This window comes from Bombina bombina, chromosome 2, assembly GCF_027579735.1.
Source record: "Bombina bombina isolate aBomBom1 chromosome 2, aBomBom1.pri, whole genome shotgun sequence".
NCBI classification, from domain to species: domain Eukaryota; kingdom Metazoa; phylum Chordata; class Amphibia; order Anura; family Bombinatoridae; genus Bombina; species Bombina bombina.
In genome coordinates, this window is record NC_069500.1 from 504,176,855 (window position 1) to 504,194,353 (window position 17,499).

The 17,499-nt window shown below is 36.3% G+C and overlaps 1 protein-coding gene across 1 annotated transcript; it reads left to right on the forward strand.

The window, feature by feature from the left end:
• Positions 1-532: 532 nt before the first annotated feature.
• LOC128647087 (olfactory receptor 11L1-like) lies at positions 533-9,308 on the forward strand. Its single transcript, XM_053699903.1, has 3 exons — positions 533-618; positions 1,123-1,159; positions 8,331-9,308. Exons 1-3 carry the CDS (start codon positions 533-535, stop codon positions 9,306-9,308), a joined length of 1,101 nt encoding a protein of 366 aa, XP_053555878.1.
• The last annotated feature ends 8,191 nt before the right edge of the window (positions 9,309-17,499 follow it).

Below are 17,499 nucleotides of genomic sequence, written 5' to 3' on the forward strand. Positions count from 1 at the left end.
TTTATCTTCTAAAAAATAATCTCTGACATACCCAATGCCCAAAGTACCCTTTTTAAGTTTAAAGGGACAATAAAGTTAATATTCACTGTACATACGAAATATATCAACAATTCAAATCATACAGTAGATTCATAATAAATATATTTTGAGTACTAAAAAGGCAGACAATTGCATCCAATTAAACCAGGCATCATTGGCAGTAGTCCAGAGGTGCCAGAATTTTGATTTAAGCACCACTTTGGGCGTAAAGTTTCCATAGATTTGCCACCACTTATCTAGAGTAAGTCTTTACCACCAGTTTAAAGTGCATTTAAATAATCTATTCCAATCTATTAGAAGGACTGCGTGATTGTTTTGCACAAATTGTCTTTCTTGTTTCAATGCATGCTCATTTTAAATTAAAAATGGCACAATAATAATAAAAAAAAAAAATTAACAAGTTAGTAAATTCCAAAATGGATAAGAATTAAATTAAAATGAGAAAGGTCTAGCCAAAGTGACTGGTCAATGCAAAAGAGAAAGGTGATTGAGAATGAGGTTGAGCCAGAGTATTGAAGTGAAAAAGGAGCAGCGCCACAAAAGTAAGATCATTGGGTATAGTACAAACAGGCTGATGGGGTAAGACCTTAATTCACAGACATTCTTGAATACTGCACCAAAAATGTTTGCTTCAGGGATTAAGGTATGTGGAAACAGTGAAAAGGTACTGCATGTCCATCCCATTCTCCTTGCCTTGTGTGACTTAGATCCACTAACTGAGAAAAAGCAACAATACAAATGTTTGCTTAGATGTTGTTATATACAGTATACTTTCTGGCATCAGGCAGTTTCCGGTCATCTGAGGAGCTTGTTTGCAGCATGGCTTAGTTCACTTTAGTTACTGAGCTTTTCCCAATTGCTCTGAATATATGCTGCAATAGATGTATTTATTTTGCCTGAAAGGAAATATGTAAAAAGGTGGGTTTGTGTTGGGAGAAATATTATTGTTTTTTGGAGTAGTATTTTTTTAACCTTGAACTATTTAGCACACACTTTACAGCAGTCCAATATGAAGCCACAAAAGTTTTGTAACATTTCCTCAAAGTAATCATATCTATTGCTTTTCTTTTCCTTTTTTGACAGGTTTGAGGTGGGTAAATGTTTTGATGATGGTAGTTGGGTAAGTGACTGTAACATTTTATTTATTTTCTGCTTTAATACCCATAATTAGAGAAGTTTAATATACTTTGGCACACATTATAAGCTGTTTCTTGTGTGTATTACATAAATAGAACAGGTGCTAAAGTATGCTTGTTCTTTCTTTTAATTGTTATATACTGATATTCTACTAACAAAGAGAAATCTCCTGGATTTACATAGAAAAGGACATCTTGAAAAACATTAATAAATACATAAAGTTAAATTGATTGCATATTATTTCCACATTCAATTATATAGTTGTCCAATTACTTGGTATTCTTCATGTTCCTTTCCATGTCCTTTGTTTCTTGGTATTGTTCGTTGAAGGTAGCAAACTTGGAGAAGTTAGTTCAGATTAGCTGTTACTAGTTACGATGGATTAGTGTTTTATTATTTATTTTATTTGAATTGTGTATATATCTGTGTATGTGTTTGTGTGTGTGAGCAATATTAAAGAATGTAAGGTAACATAAAAAATAAACTATCCACGTTTAATCTAGCCCAATGTTGGTGGTCACTCAAAAAATATTTTTACAATATTATAGGATGTATAGGTATTTTAGCAAATCACTTTAATTAGGACTGCATTATCTAAATAATTACAATTCTAAATCATTTAATTAAATTAACAAGATGTGATTATACTTTGCTTTGCTTTCAAATGTGTATTCATGCTATTTATGTACATGTTTAACACGTATCAAAAATATGATTTTAATAGCTTCAAGTATATTATCGGCTAGATTACGAGTTTTGCATTATGAGTGAAAAAGCTTCATAACGCTGCTTTTTCACTACCGTTGCTATTACGAGTCTTGTAGGTACAGCTGTACCGCACACCTTTTTGGCCGTCATGCAAGGTAACCACAGAACCTTTTTCAATGGGACTTCAATGGGACTTCCATAGCGCCAGTTTTACGAGTTTTGCTGTCCGGCCAAAAAGTGAGTGGTACAGCCCATAACTACAAAGGCCTCTAGTTATTGTTGCGATGTCTGTCCGCCTGCTCAGAGCAGGCGGACAGGTTATGGAGCAGCGGTCTTTGTGACCGTGACCGCTGCTTCATTACTGCTGTTTCTGGCGAGTCTGATGACTCGTCAGAAACACGGGGCTCCATACGGAGCTTGATACATATGCCCCAAAATCTGTACCACCATCTGAAAGTCAGTAGTTATGGGTTTTACGTTACAGAGCTGTACCATAAAACTCATAACTAAAGTGTTACAATGTACACTAACACCCATAAACTACCTATTAACCCCTAAACTGAGGCCCTCCCACATCCCCTAATCTGCCGCTCCGGACATTGCCGCCACTATAATAAACATATTAACCCCTAAACCGCCGCACTCCCGCATAGTAAACACCAGTTAAATATTATTAACCCCTAATCTGCTGCCCAATAAATGTTTAAATGAGGTGCACTTGCATGCAGTGATAACTTGTTGAAATCTTTTATTGCAGAGTAAAAAACTTTTCATCCCAAAAGGGATACAAAACTTGGATATCCAGTGGCGATGTGAGTGGTATGGACTCCACTCTAGGGACTGACTGCTGACATGTTTCGTCTCAAAAGGCCGTAATCTGCTGCCCCCAATGCCGTTGCCACCTACATACACTTATTAACCCCTAATCTGCTGTCCCTAACATCGCCGCAACCTACATTACTGTTATTAACCCCTAATCTTCTGCCCCCAAAATTGCCTCCAGCTAACTACACTTATTAACCCCTAATCTGCTGCCCCAATGTCACCACCACTATACTAAAGTTATTAACCCCTAAACCTAACCCTAAGTCGAACCCTAACCCTAACGTAACCCTAACCCTAACACCCACTAACTTTAACATAATTAAAATAATTCCAAATAAAAATTACAATTAATACCTAAATTATTCCTATTAAAAAATAAATAAATACTTATCTGTAAAATAAAACCTAAGCTAGCTACAATATAACTAATAGTTATATTGTATCTAGATTATGTTTTATTTTTATTTCACAGCTAAGTTTGTATTTATTTTAACTAGGTAGACTATTTAGTAAATAGTTATTAACTATTTACTAGCTACCTAGTAAAAATAAATACAAATTTACCTGTAAAATAAAACCTAACCTGTCTTACAGTTAAACCTAACATTACACTACAGTAAAATTAAATAAATTAAATAAAAAAATACATTTATCTAAATTACAAAAAATAATAAACACTAAATTACACAAAATAAAAAAGAAATTATCAAATATTTAAACTAATTACACCTAATCTAATAGCCCTATCAAAATAAAAAAGCCCCCCCAAAATAAAAAGAAACCCTAGCCTACACTAAACTGCCAATGGCCATTAAAAGGGCCTTTTGCGGGGCATTGCCCCAAAGAAATCAGCTCTTTTACCTGTAACAAAAAAATACAAACAACCCCCCAACAGTAAAACCCACTACCCACACAACCAACCCCCCCCAAATAAAAAAATACCTAAAAAACCTAAGCTCCCCATTGCCCTGAAAAGGGCATTTGGATGGGCATTGCCATTAAAAGGGTATTTAGCTCTTTTACGGTGCCCAAAGTCCCTAATCTAAAAAATAAAACCCACCCAATAAACCCTTAAAAAAACCTAACACTAAACCCCCGAAGATCCACTTACAGTTTTTGAAGACCGGACATCCATCCTCATCCAGCCGGGAGAAGTCTTCATCCAAGCAGCAAGAAGTCCTCAACAAACTTTGGAGAAGTCTTCATCCAAGCGGCAAGAAGTCATCCTCCAGGCGGACAGAAGTCTTCATCCAGACGGCATCTTCTATTTTCATCCTTCCGACGTGGAGCGGCTCCATCTTCAAGACATCCGGCACGGAGCATCCTCTTCATACAGTCCCAGCCGTACACTGAAAGGACGTCATCCAAGTGGGTGTCCCTTGAATTCCGATTGGCTGAATTCTATCAGCAAATCGGAATTAATGGGTAAAAAATCCTATTGGCTGATGCAATCAGCCAATAGGATTGAGCTTGCATTCTATTGGCTGTTCCAATCAGTCAATAGAATGCAAGCTCAATCCTATTGGCTGATTGGATCAGCCAATAGGATTAAAGCTCAATCTTATTGGCTGATTGTAACAGCCAATAGAATGCAAGCTCAATCCTATTGGCTGATTGGATTGGATAAACCAATAGGATAAAAGCTCAATTTTTTACCCTTTACCCTAGGATTTTTTACCCTTTAATTCCGATTGGCTGATAAAATTCTATCAGCCAATGGGAATTCAAGGGACGCCATCTTGGATGACGTCCCTTAAAGGGAACCTTCAGTGTACGGCTGTGACCGTATGAAGAGGATGCTCTGCGCCGGATGTCTTGAAGATGGAGCCGCTCTGTGTCAGAAGGATGAAGATAGATGTCATCTGGATGAAGACTTCTGCCCGCCTGGAGGACGACTTCTTGCCGCTTGGATGAAGACTTCTCCCAGCTTTGTTGAGGACTTCTTGCCGCTTGGATGAAGACTTCTCCAGGCTGGATGAGGATGGATGAAGTATTTGCCCGCCTGGAGAACAACTTCTTGCAGCTTGGATGAAGACTTCTCCCGGCTTTGTTGAGGACTTCTTGCCGCTTAGATGAAGACTTCTCCTTGCTGGATGAGGATGGATGTCCCGTCTTTAAAAACTGTGAGAGGATCTTCGGGGGTTAGTGTTAGGTTTTTTTTAAGGGTTTATTGGATGGGTTTTATTTTTAGATTAGGGACTTTAGGCATCGTAAAAGAGCTAAATGCCCTTTTAAGGTCAATGCCCATCCAAATGCCCTTTTCAGGGCAATGGGGAGCTTAGGATTTTTTAGGTAGGTTTTTATTTGGGGGGGTAAAAGAGCTGATTTCTTTGGGGCAATGTCCCGCAAAAGGCCCTTTTAAGGGCTATTGGCAGTTTAGTGTAGGCTAGGGGTTTTATTATTTTAGGGGTGGGGCTTTTTTATTTTGATAGGGCTATTAGATTAGGAGTAATTTGTTTTTATTTTTGATAATTTCTTTTTTTATTTTGTGTAATTTAGTGTTTATTATTTTTTGAAATTTAGATAAATATATTTTTTTAATTAAATTTATTTAATTTTAGTGTAATGTTAGGTGTTAGTGTAACTCAGGATAGGATTTATTTTACAGGTACATTTGTATTTATTTTAACTAGGTAGCTAGTAAATAGTATAAACTATTTAGTAACTATTCTACCTAGTTAAAATAAATACAAACTTGCCTGTAAAATAAAAATAAACCCTAAGCTAGCTACAATGTAACTATTAGTTATATTGTAGCTAGCTTAGGGTTTATTTTACAGGTAACTATTTAGTCTTAAATAGGTATTATTTAGGTAATACTACAAATTTTTATTTAGATTTATTTTAATTATATTAAAGTTAGGTGTGTTGGGGGTTAGGGTTAGACTTAGGGTTAGGTTTAGGGGTTAATATATTTATTTAGTGATGTGGGAGGCCAGAGGTTTAGGGTTTGATAACTTTAGTATAGTGGCGGCGGTGATGTTGGGGGCGGTAGATTAGGGGTTAATAAATTTATGTAGGTGGCGGCGACATTGGGGGCGTCAGATTAGGGGTTAATAAGTGTAGGTAGGTTGCGGCGACGTTGGGGCGGCAGATTAGGGGTTAATAAATTTATTTAGGTGGCGGCAACGTTGGGGGCGGCAGATTAGGGGTTAATAAGTGTAATGTAGGTGTCGGCGATGTCGGGGGCGGCAGATTAGGGGTGTTTAGACGTGTGGTTTATGTTAGGGTGTTAGGTTTAAACATACATTTTATTTTCCCATAGACATCAATGGAGCTGCGTTACGGAGCTTTACGCTCTGTCATTGCAGGTGTTAGGCTTTTTTTTAGCCGGCTCTCCCCATTGATGTCTATGAGGAAATCGTGCACAAGTATGTCAAAGCAGCTCAAAGCAGCGCTGGTATTTGTGTGCGGTATGGAGCTCAATGCAACCATATTGTACGCAAACGCCGGGTTTTTGCAAACCTGTAATAGCAGTGCTATTAAAGGTGAGCGGTAAAAATAACTTGCAAGTTATTAGCGAGCCAGCCATAACGCAAAACTCGTAATCTGACTGTATGTGTATATTATTTTGTAAAGTAACTTATAATACATTTAACAGAAAATAACATTTCTAAACAACTCTAACAAAACTGAAAGGGACATACAACCCAATACAAATATATCATTATTTAGATAGAGCATACATTTTTAAGCAACTTTCAATGTACTTCTAGTATCAATTTTACTTTATTCTTTAGGTATCCTTTGTTGAAGGAGCAGTAATACACTACTAGCTGAACTTATCAGTAGGCCAATGACAAGAGGCATATATGTGCAGTCACCAATGAGCAGCTAGCACCCACCTCCTATACCTACTTAGGTATGATTTTTAACAAAGGATACCAAGAGAACTAAAAAAATTAGATAAGTAAATTGGAAGGTTTTATATCCCTTTACAAGTGCATTAAAATATGCATTTCTTGGAAGTACAAACAAACAAAGAGGGCGTCTCATGTGTGCATCATCTGTGTCTTCACCTTCTTCAATGTATAGGTGTGCAGGGAACTCATATTTGGTTGCAGCACCCTAATGTACTGATAGAGGCTCGCTCAAAATTCTCAGTGCTTAAAGGGACATGACACCCACATTTCTTCTTTCATGATTTAGAAAGAAAATTCAATTTTAAACATCTTTCTAATTTACTTATATTATCTAATTTGTTTTATTCTCTTGATATTCTTTGCTGAAAAGCATATCTAGATATGCTCAGTAGCTGCTGATTGGTTGCTGCACATAGAAGCCTCGTGTGATTGGCTCAACATGTGTATTGCTTTTTCTTCAACTAAGGATATCTAAAAAATTAAGCAAAATAAATAATAGAAGTAAATTGTAATGTTGTTTAAATTTCTATTCTCTATCTGAATCATGAAAGAAAGATTTTGGGTTTAGTGGCCCTTTAAGCTCACTAAACCCAGGCTGTGGAAGATCCAAATACAGCTCTGATCCCATCGGTAGCAAAATCAGACTCATTTGCTTAGTTTAAAAGCAAATACAACTTTTGTTTAAAACATAAGTAAAAACAAGTTATTTGGACTGTGATTAGCAGGGGTATCGTATCATATAATCCCCTCATGCTAATCACAGTCCAAATAACTTGTTTATACTTATGTCTTACATGTATATAGCCCTTTCCAGTCAAATACTTTGTCACATACCATAAACCTTATAACCCTTATAAAAAAAATGTATTAATATTTCTATGAATAATTTTATCAGAAACTGTTTACATGAGTGTAACACTTTATTTTAATGTATTTATGTTGTGTTGTGGTGGCATTTTTTTAAAGGGACAGTCTACACCAGAATTTTTATTGTTTTAAAAGATAGATAATCCCTTTATTGCCCATTCCCTAGTTTTTTTAAAACCAACACAGTTATATTAATACACTTTTTACCTCTGTGATTATCTTGCATCTAAGCTTCTAAAGACTGCCCCCCATTTCAGTTCTTTTGACAGACTTGCATTTTAGCCAATCAGTGCATACTCCTAGGTAACTTCACGTGCATGACTCACATGAACTAACACCCTCTAGTGGCTAAAAACTGTCAAAATTCATTCAGCTTAGAGGCGACCTTCAAGGTCTAAGAAATTAGCATATGAACCTCCTCGGTTTAGCTTTCAACTAAGAATACCAAGAGAACAAAGCAAAATTGGTGATAAAATTATATTGGAAAGTTGTTTAAAATTACATGCCCTATCTGAATCATGAAAGTTTATTTTGGACTAGACTGTCCCTTTAAGCCGTACACTTTACGCAAGGTCTTCAGAAGCAATAACCCGATGAGTGTAAATTTAATATGCGCTTGAACGTATGCGTTTACATTCAACTTGTAATAAACATTAAAGTTAGTGCAGTCTCAATATTGCTTATTGCATCTCATAATAACGATAACACACCACTTGTAATCTAGCCCAAAGTGTTTTTTTCTCAGCTCTGCAATATCTCCTTTAGAAAAAAAAAATTTATAAGCAACCTCTTTAAATGTAACAAAGGAGAGATATTTTGGAGCCCTTTAATACACAAACAAATGTATGGCGTCTATAGTTTAACTAAATGATGTCTCTTTTTTCTTTATAGATATATTGTGGATGGCTCCAGTGCATTTATCCTGAGTACATTATGCCATTTACCAACCAAAACAACACAAATGAGTTTGTTATTATGGGACTGATAAGCCTAAATACACCTCACATCTCTCTCTTTGTTATATTCCTCTTTATCTTTTTAGTGACTCTAACTGGTAATGTGATTATTTTGACTGTAGTATGGCTAGACCAGTCACTTCAAACACCCATGTATTTTTACCTCACCAACCTCTCATTCTTGGAAATTTGGTACACTGCAACAATTGTGCCCAAACTATTAGCCAATCTGCTGATGAAGTACAACAATATCTCCTTTGCTAATTGTATGACTCAGTTATTTTTCTTTGTCACGTTTGGTGCTTCTGAATGTTACCTGCTATTAATCATGGCGTATGATCGATACTTAGCAATCTGTAAACCATTGTATTATCATAGCATTATGAATACCAGGACATGCTTAAAATTAGTTGCTGGTTCTTGGATATTTGGTGTTCTGACAGGATTAATGCCAGTTTTGCTTATCTCCCAATTGGACTTTTGTGGGTCTCGTGAGATAAACCATTTCTTTTGTGATATTCCCCCTCTGCTGAAGCTGTCCTGTAGTGATACATATTCCACAGAGATTTCCATTTTTGTCCTGTCCCTTTTGGTGCTCTTCTGTTCTTTGATGCTGACGTTGGTTTCATATATATTCATTGTCATTTCTATATTTCACATCAAGTCTTCTAAAGGCAGGCGTAAAACATTTTCCACCTGTGGAGCTCATCTCATAGTGGTGCTAATATATTATGGCACTATGATCTTTATGTATGTACGTCCCCACTCCAGCTACTCTTCTGACATGAATAAATTTATCTCAGTCTTCTATACTGTTGTCACGCCAGGGTTAAACCCAATAATTTACAGTCTTAGAAACAAAGATGTGAAAGTATCACTCCAGAAATTGCTAAGGAGAATGTTTCATCCATAAATGTTTTCTATGAAATGAAATAGCTGGACGTTCATACATATATGTGTATGCACATCAAGGGACATTAAACACATTCCAAGTACACAATAATTGGTTGCACACTCTAGTGACCCATTTATAACTGTCGTGGGTTGGCCTCAGTAGGAAAAGGAAACCTAGGTTACAATAATATAAATATATACTGTATAACTTTAAGAAATGCTCTTGCATATTATTGTCAAGCTAATCTTTTGCTTTGAATACATTATGTTATCTAGAATGTATTTATGTTTCATGTCTCTTTAATATGAAGCACTTGGTCAAACTTAACTAAAAAAAATATTAGGAATTTTCCAATAACTAAATATGAGCCAGATTAAGTGTGTGAGTGGAGCCCAAAATTGCATTTTCGCGAACGTGATATTTGTGCTCCACTCGTAATACCAGTGCACGCAATTATGCTCTGGTATTAGAAGTGGCCTGCAAAGCGAATGCAGTGACAAAGGTTATGAGGTGGCGCCTTCGGCTAACTGTTTGTTGAATTTAATATAACGTGTAAATACACCACTAATAAATAATGTAATTAATAATGCGAGGATGACCTTAACATATTTCATATATATATATACACAATACTCAAATCATTCCGTAAATTCATAAAACTCTATTTAATAAAAAGATTTTTTAATTGCTCAACACAAGATATACAAATGACGGTATAATTTTTTAAAATAACATGAACGTTCATTCATTAAATTGTACCTTTATCAATTCAATACCCTTAAATATAATATTAATAAAAAGTTAAGACAATTATCTTAAAAAATTTGATCATATAAAAAATTCATTGACACATTGGCTCAAAAAAAAATCGATATCAAAAATTAGACTGCAATTGTGTGCAGTGTTTTAAAATTATCATACGTTGTAAATACCCATTGATAACTAATGTTTCAATATTCTATTATTCTGTTTACTTCCTCTTGAAACAAATTGTTCAACTAGTAACTGGACACAATGTGTTGTGAAATGTCTTTTGATAATCTGTCAGTTGTAACTTCAATACTTTGTTCCACTTTAGACGTTATAATTATGGGAGTAACGGTATTTCCACTAACTGGCCAGTTAGATTGGGTGGTACGCTGGAGCTTTGTACTGGAACTAGTTCCTTTTTTTTTTGAGCCAATGTGCCAATGTTATTTTAAAAAATTATACCGTCTTTTGTATATCTTGTGTTGAGCAATTAAAAAATCTTTTTATTAAATAGTTTTATGAATTTACGGAATGATTTGAGTATTGTGTATATATATGAAATATGTTAAGGTCATCCTTGCATTATTAATTAATTGATTTATTATTGGTGTATTAACCCATTATATTAAATTCAACAAACAGTTAGCCGAAGGCGCCACCTCATAACCTTTGTCACTGTCTCTTTCCCCCTGTTACTAATTCGTGAGAATTAGTAACATTTGAGGTAGGCAAAACTGTTACACACAAAGCAGCTAGATAACCACACCTAACCTTTTTCACAGCGCAAAGTGAATGCAACCTCATGTTCGCATTGCATGGAAGCTTTGGGCTCATTAGAGTCTGCCAATAGGAGCCTCGTTCTCATGCTGTGGTACACAGCATGAGAACCTAGCGCAGTGAAGGGGGTAAGTCATATATACACATATTAACACATAAATATATGTAAGCATATACATATATATTTACAGGGAACACACAGTTCCCTATAGAACGCAATGTAAAGGCACTTTCAATGCCTTTTTTTTTTTTCTAACCCACCCACACCGGCCAACTTTAAACCCTAATAACTGCTTTGTGCAGTTTTTTTTTATTAAAAAATGCTACTTTTCTTATAATAAAAAAATACAATATACTTTATTTTAGGAACAATTGGGAATATTTAAAAATTAACAAGCGATCTGATCTCTGGTTAATTTTCAGAGCGCTAATTGCTACCGCGAGCTTGTGGTAGCAATAACAAGCCACTTGTAATGGCTGGTTATTTATCGCGTGCCCAGTAATGTGTGAATTTGGCCGTTTATGGGCATGAGATAAATTAGCGCTCCACTTGTAATCTAGCCCTATGTCTTTTAGGAAAATGAAGGTGAAAAAGAAAAAGAAAACTCTGTGTTAGAGCATTTTATTATTGCACTATTGATTGCATATAACTGTGTTTAACCCGTGCCAATGATGAGGAGTATGTGCATAGCCAACATTCAACCAACAGCTAGCTCCCTGTAGTGCAATGCTCCTCTTGAAACTACCCAGGTATTCTTTTCAGCAAAGGATGCCAGGAGAATTAAGTAAATTTGATAACAGAAGTAAATTGAAAAGATTGTTAAAATTGCATGATCTATATAAACCACCTTCCGTTGGGCATTTAAGGGCATTTTTATTGCTTATTTGCAAGTGTGTGTGTGTGTCTGAAACTAAAATGCATTGCTACAAATGTTTAATGATACAGCCAAATGTTTAATGATACTCAAGCTAAGAATTTTCTGTATATAAACCAAACAATTTTAATAGAGTCTTTTTGTCCATTTTTGTCATTCTTGTATGAGCTCTTATATATGATTTTTAAAAATGTCTACCTAACCTGAATGAGATTTATACTATCAAAGTTAACAGCAAGAAACGCAAAAACTCTAGCTCTTGAGCAATTCATAATAACATCACAAAAAGAGAAATTATCAGTCCATCATGGACACAGATTAAAGGTGTTTACAAATAAACTCTCTATGTAAAACATATTTCCTGGACATCAGTTTATCTAGATAGGTGTGTGGTGTTGAAATCGTATATTGTGGAAAAATTGGAGGCAAATGATTTATAATTTAAATTTCTTTTTTGTCAATCCACATTATTAAAGGGACAAAATATAATGTTTGCAATATACTTGTATTAGTAAAAATATTTTTAGTAAACGCTGCCCCAGTATTAGCTGTGTATGCCCATATTCTACACCTGCACCCTCATTCACACACTTGTTCAAAATACCAGTGGTGGTGTGCATTTCTCATGACTATCCTGTTTTTAACTTAAAATGCTTAATGAGCATAAAAAATGTTTTAGAAGCAGGTACAGAGACACAATATCTGAGCTCTGGCCTGGTGGCAACTGACTCTTTTAAAAAGTACCACCCAAGCTCTATCCCTACATGACTGGCATGAGTGTCACAGTGTTGCATACACTTTGGTGCTTGACAAGCATGAGGGAATTATTGTGTAATTATTATTTTGTAAACAAGACACTAAGGGCCACATGTACAAAGCCACGGGTGGACAAGGTTCCTGACTTTAGGACCTGTCCAACCAGCAGACACTGTACCTCAGATGCCATATGTTCTATTGCACAAGCACTTGCGCACATGTTCAGGGTGATTTCTATCCACCAACTCAGAGGTGGAGGAGAGGGTAAGAAGCAGCAGATGACCACAAAGACTTCATAGCAGTATTAGCTGCTTAGTTCATGGAGTCTTAATTCATAAAGTTTCAGGCATTGTGAAGTTCATTTACATATCTTTATCCAGAATTCCTGGCTAAAGTGGAAACAGTGCAGATGCGCTATGCAATGATCAGTTGTTGCCCTTTACCAGCTTCTCTATGCACCAAGCAGAAATGTATCATGTGCTGATGATATCTAACAAGACCAAATGTGTCCACATGTAATTTCTCTTTGTAACAAACAGCAAAATGTTTTCCTGTTCGAGTGTTAGGTAGTGCTGTTGTTTCAAATATAACAAACTGGTATCAATGAGTGTGAAGCACAGCTCACCTCAAGCCCTTACTGATGTACTGAACATTATACAGTGTTTCAACAGAGGCCAGGGGTAAGAGAGCAATGAGACTAAACTTAGTAGCTGAACTATCTCTAGAACTTTAATCAGCTCCTACAAAACAAACAACAAATAAGTACCAGAAAGAACTGTAAGCAGAGGTATCCAGGGTTAAGGCAGTTTTAGTCAGATAAGGCCCCTCAGGGAAAAGCAACACAAAATCATTTAACAAATGCAGAGTACACAAACATGCCGAAGTTGAATTCCAGTTCAATCACAAATAGGGTTGCCAGCCGTCCCTTAAAATACAGAACACTTATAAGTTACACATGATGCAGGGTGTGCAGGAACATGAATAGTGCTGTCCAGAAACATCATACATGTTCCTCCCTGCACACCCTGCAGCATGTGTAACTCATAAGTGTCCAGGAAAACATGACTGAGGTGGCAACCCTAATCACAAACAAGGGGTTAATACAAAAGCATAGTCAGGGGAAGCGGTAACATAATACACAAGTGACGACATGCTACAAATACAGAGCAAAAATAGACTACTGCAATTAAGGCTTAATTGGTCTTCTAGGCCTCCTTAAAGGTAAAGCACGCCTAAGTGCAGCAGATACAGAAATAACTCTTCTAGCCAAAGGCCTGTTATGACACTCTTGCTGCTCCATTCTGCCCCTGCTTTAAAGATGTCTTGGGTAGGACTGGCATGAGGAAATTCATGTTTTAAGTAGATACTGAAAGCATAAAGATGATGCATTGTGAAACAAATTTTATATCCTTACCCAGAATAATTTGCTATTGTGGAAAACACTGATAGCTATGGTTTTCTGTACAAAACATTGCAGATATGCCATACAATGATCTGTTGATTATAGATTTGCTCTAAGAATATTTGCTTATTACACAAAAAGCAAATTATCTTCACAATTCCTTTTTAGCTTCCACATTCATTCATGTTGAAATGATTTAATATTATTTTTAACATCAACATGTTTAAATATGTTTGAAATCTTTGTAACACACTCACTGCATTCCCATGTTGAGTGTATATTCCAATTATTCTTGTTAAAATGTTCCATATACTGATAAAAAAAAACTATTTCTATCCCATTCCCAAATATAAATTGATAATGGGCCTTATTTAACAAGCAGGGAAAGCTGTTTTCAATCCCTTGTGAGGCTTGATCAAGTTAAGAAGCGGCAGCCATATGACTGCTGCCTCTAAACCCTTCTACTACCTCTGGAGTTCAGGGTAATTGACAGGCACTTCCTTTAACATGCACCTTTTCTACCCAACCATGTGACAAAAAAAGTAATATTTTGTAAATCTGGGGTATAAACTCTTGTTCTCTGTGTGACAGTCTTTGAAGATCATGTCTCAAAATAGGAACCATTAACGCACATCTATCTTCTTAGATCTAAGTATAACCTCATTTTCGTACACTCCAACATATGCATAGATCCAACATATATTCCTGCAAAAAAAGATAAATAAATCTCTAATTGAAATAAAGTAAAAATCTGCACAAGCCCATCAAGATAATATAATAAAACAATAGTAAAGGAACGTGAGAAACAGTTCCATTAAAAATCTCTTTAGATAATAATTATTCAGCTAGACAAGAAAGCAGCACCTCGGGGTTTGTTAGACACACTGTCAGCAGACAGTAAAGATTGTATAAAAGAAAACGAACAAAAAAATTGCGTCACATTGTGTAATATCCTCAAGGAACCGGCAAGAAAAAAAGTCCCAAATATGAATCATGCAGGCTGGCCAAGAAGTTCCTCAGCTGAACTGACACAACAACAAAACAGCTCATAAGTCACTAGTCATAGCTGCTCAGTATTCCATATCAAACCTTATCAATGTAGGATTACAAAGGCAGGCTTGGTGCATATAATTAAAATCAAGTAGCATCATGCAATACCAGGAATGCAGTTTATATGCTGGAAAGCACATGTTAATTAAAGTATGTTTAGAGATCTTCAAGTTGGTAGAAGATTTTAAAATATGTTGTTATTATTATTATATTTCTTTATAGTACCCTAGTCACACAGTTCATAAGATAATTGGAAAATGGTGAGATATTTAGTGTTTTCGCTCAAGCATAAACTTCATTAGAAGTAATCTCTTTGCAGGTACAAGTTGAAAGTAAAATGTTTGCACGTGAGCGAAGCCTGACACTTCCTAACCAAAAGACTGTGCCAGAACCTCCCCTGGCACAGATTAAACCTAATCCCAGATCTAGACTCTGCAGTTGAATTCTTTCAGGCTGAACTCCTACAAGTTTGGAATTTACATGCCCCGCTGCGTAAGGTGAGAGCAAAAGGAGCACACTTAAATTGGATCACAGCTGACCTCATTCAAATCTACCAGTTTCGGGATTCATTGTGGTCAAAGTTCAAGCATACTAGCTCTATGAACGATCACTGTGTATATAGACAATGGCGAAATATATGCACTAAAGAAACAAAATTGTCAAAGGCCCAATATTTCTGTGAAAATCTAAACAATAGCATATCTAACCCTAGAAAGTTTTGAAAACTCATAAATAACTTACAAAATCCACCAATCCACTCCCAACCCTCCACTGTCAGTGTGGATAACCAAACCCTGCAACACCCCTTAGAAGTAGCAAATGCCTTTAACAATTATTTTGTCGGATGCTCCACCACCCTGATTGACAAACTAATAAATGGCACGCATCTTGAAACTAGAAATGTGGATCAGGGCCCACTAAAACAGCAAAGACCCAGTATAGAGAAGTTCAATTTTAGACCTGTACCCATCAATGTCGTTAAGAAACACCTTAATAATATAAAAATGAAAAACCAGTCTGGACCTGATCAAATTCCAGCAATGCTGTTGAAGCTCAGAGCGCCGGCAATTGCTAAGCCTGTCAAAACCCTAATTAATGAATCCTTGATGTCTGGATACATACCCAAGCTCTGGAAAACTGCAAGAGTAGTACCTATTCATAAATGTGGGGAGTTAACCTTGGTTTCTAACTATCGCCCCATATCATTGCTCCCAGTGTTGTCAAAAAATTTAGAAAAATGCGTCCATACGCAATTAGGCGAGTATTACCAACTTTCTAACTATCTGACCCCTGATCAATCAGGTTTTCGCCTGAATCACTCCACTACAACTGCCCTCCTAAAAGTTTGCAATGACATCCAAACTGGCATGAAACAAGGAGAACTAACTGGAGCTATTTTCCTTGATTTTGCAAAGGCCTTTGACACAGTAGACCATGACATACTACTGCTCAAACTAAAAAACTCTGGTATTGCTGATCGTCCGTTAACCTGGTTTCGATCATATTTATTGGATCGATCACAATATGTCTCCATTTCTAACAGTGACTACCTCCCTCTCCCAGTCAAGTGTGGTGTTCCCCAAGGTTCCATTCTCGGCCCACTACTATTCACATTATTTATAAATGATCTGCCTAATGTCTGCAAATCCTCAACTGTACAAATGTATGCAGATGACACGGTAATCTATGCAAACAATTCCAATTTGCAGCAGCTTGAAGCAGTGCTCTAAGACCAGTTCACAGAGGTAGAAAAGTGGATCTCAAAAAACAAACTCTTCCTAAACACTGACAAAACAGTCACAATGATCTTTGGAATGAGACCTAAATTACACAAATTACAAAATTCCCATCTACGCATCAAAACAAAATCCAAATGCACGCTGACCGCAGTCCACTCTTTCAAATACTTGGGTATGTTGTTAGACCTTAATCTATCTTTTGGCCTCCACATAGAAAAACTTGCATCTAAACTTTATCCAAAACTAGGTGCCCTGTACAGAAACAAATCTTGCCTCAGCCCTACAGTAAAAGAAAAGATTGTACAGCAAATGCTGATGCCTATCATGGATTATGGGGACGTAGTATACGCACCTGCACCGCATTTTACACTTTCATCACTGACAGTTTTATGTCAATAGTAACACATATTTTTAGTATTTGCATTGTATTATTAGTATATAGCGTATTGTGACCAATCATATGGTTCTCTCATGCCCATCCTTGTCTTTCTCTCTATGGATTGGCTATTACACTCTTGTACAGCATTGGTTCACATCCTAGGTCGTAGACTACACGCAATATACATTCCCCCTAGCTGTAGATGAGGCATAATCACGGGACCATATGTCATGCCATTGGAGATATTCATCCGTGCAGAGCCTTTTCTAACACTTCGTTTATCTCGTGGATTATATAACTGGCTAACAATATACTACACGTAGGATTAGTTTATAATCATTTATTTGTCGGCATTATGCTAATTGACATCTGATACACATCATTTTGTTACGGCTTGTGAGTAGTCACATGACCTAAGGTTAGCAAATCAGATGATGATGTGTCCCGGGCCTCTGAATGATACCATATGATTGGCTCCTAA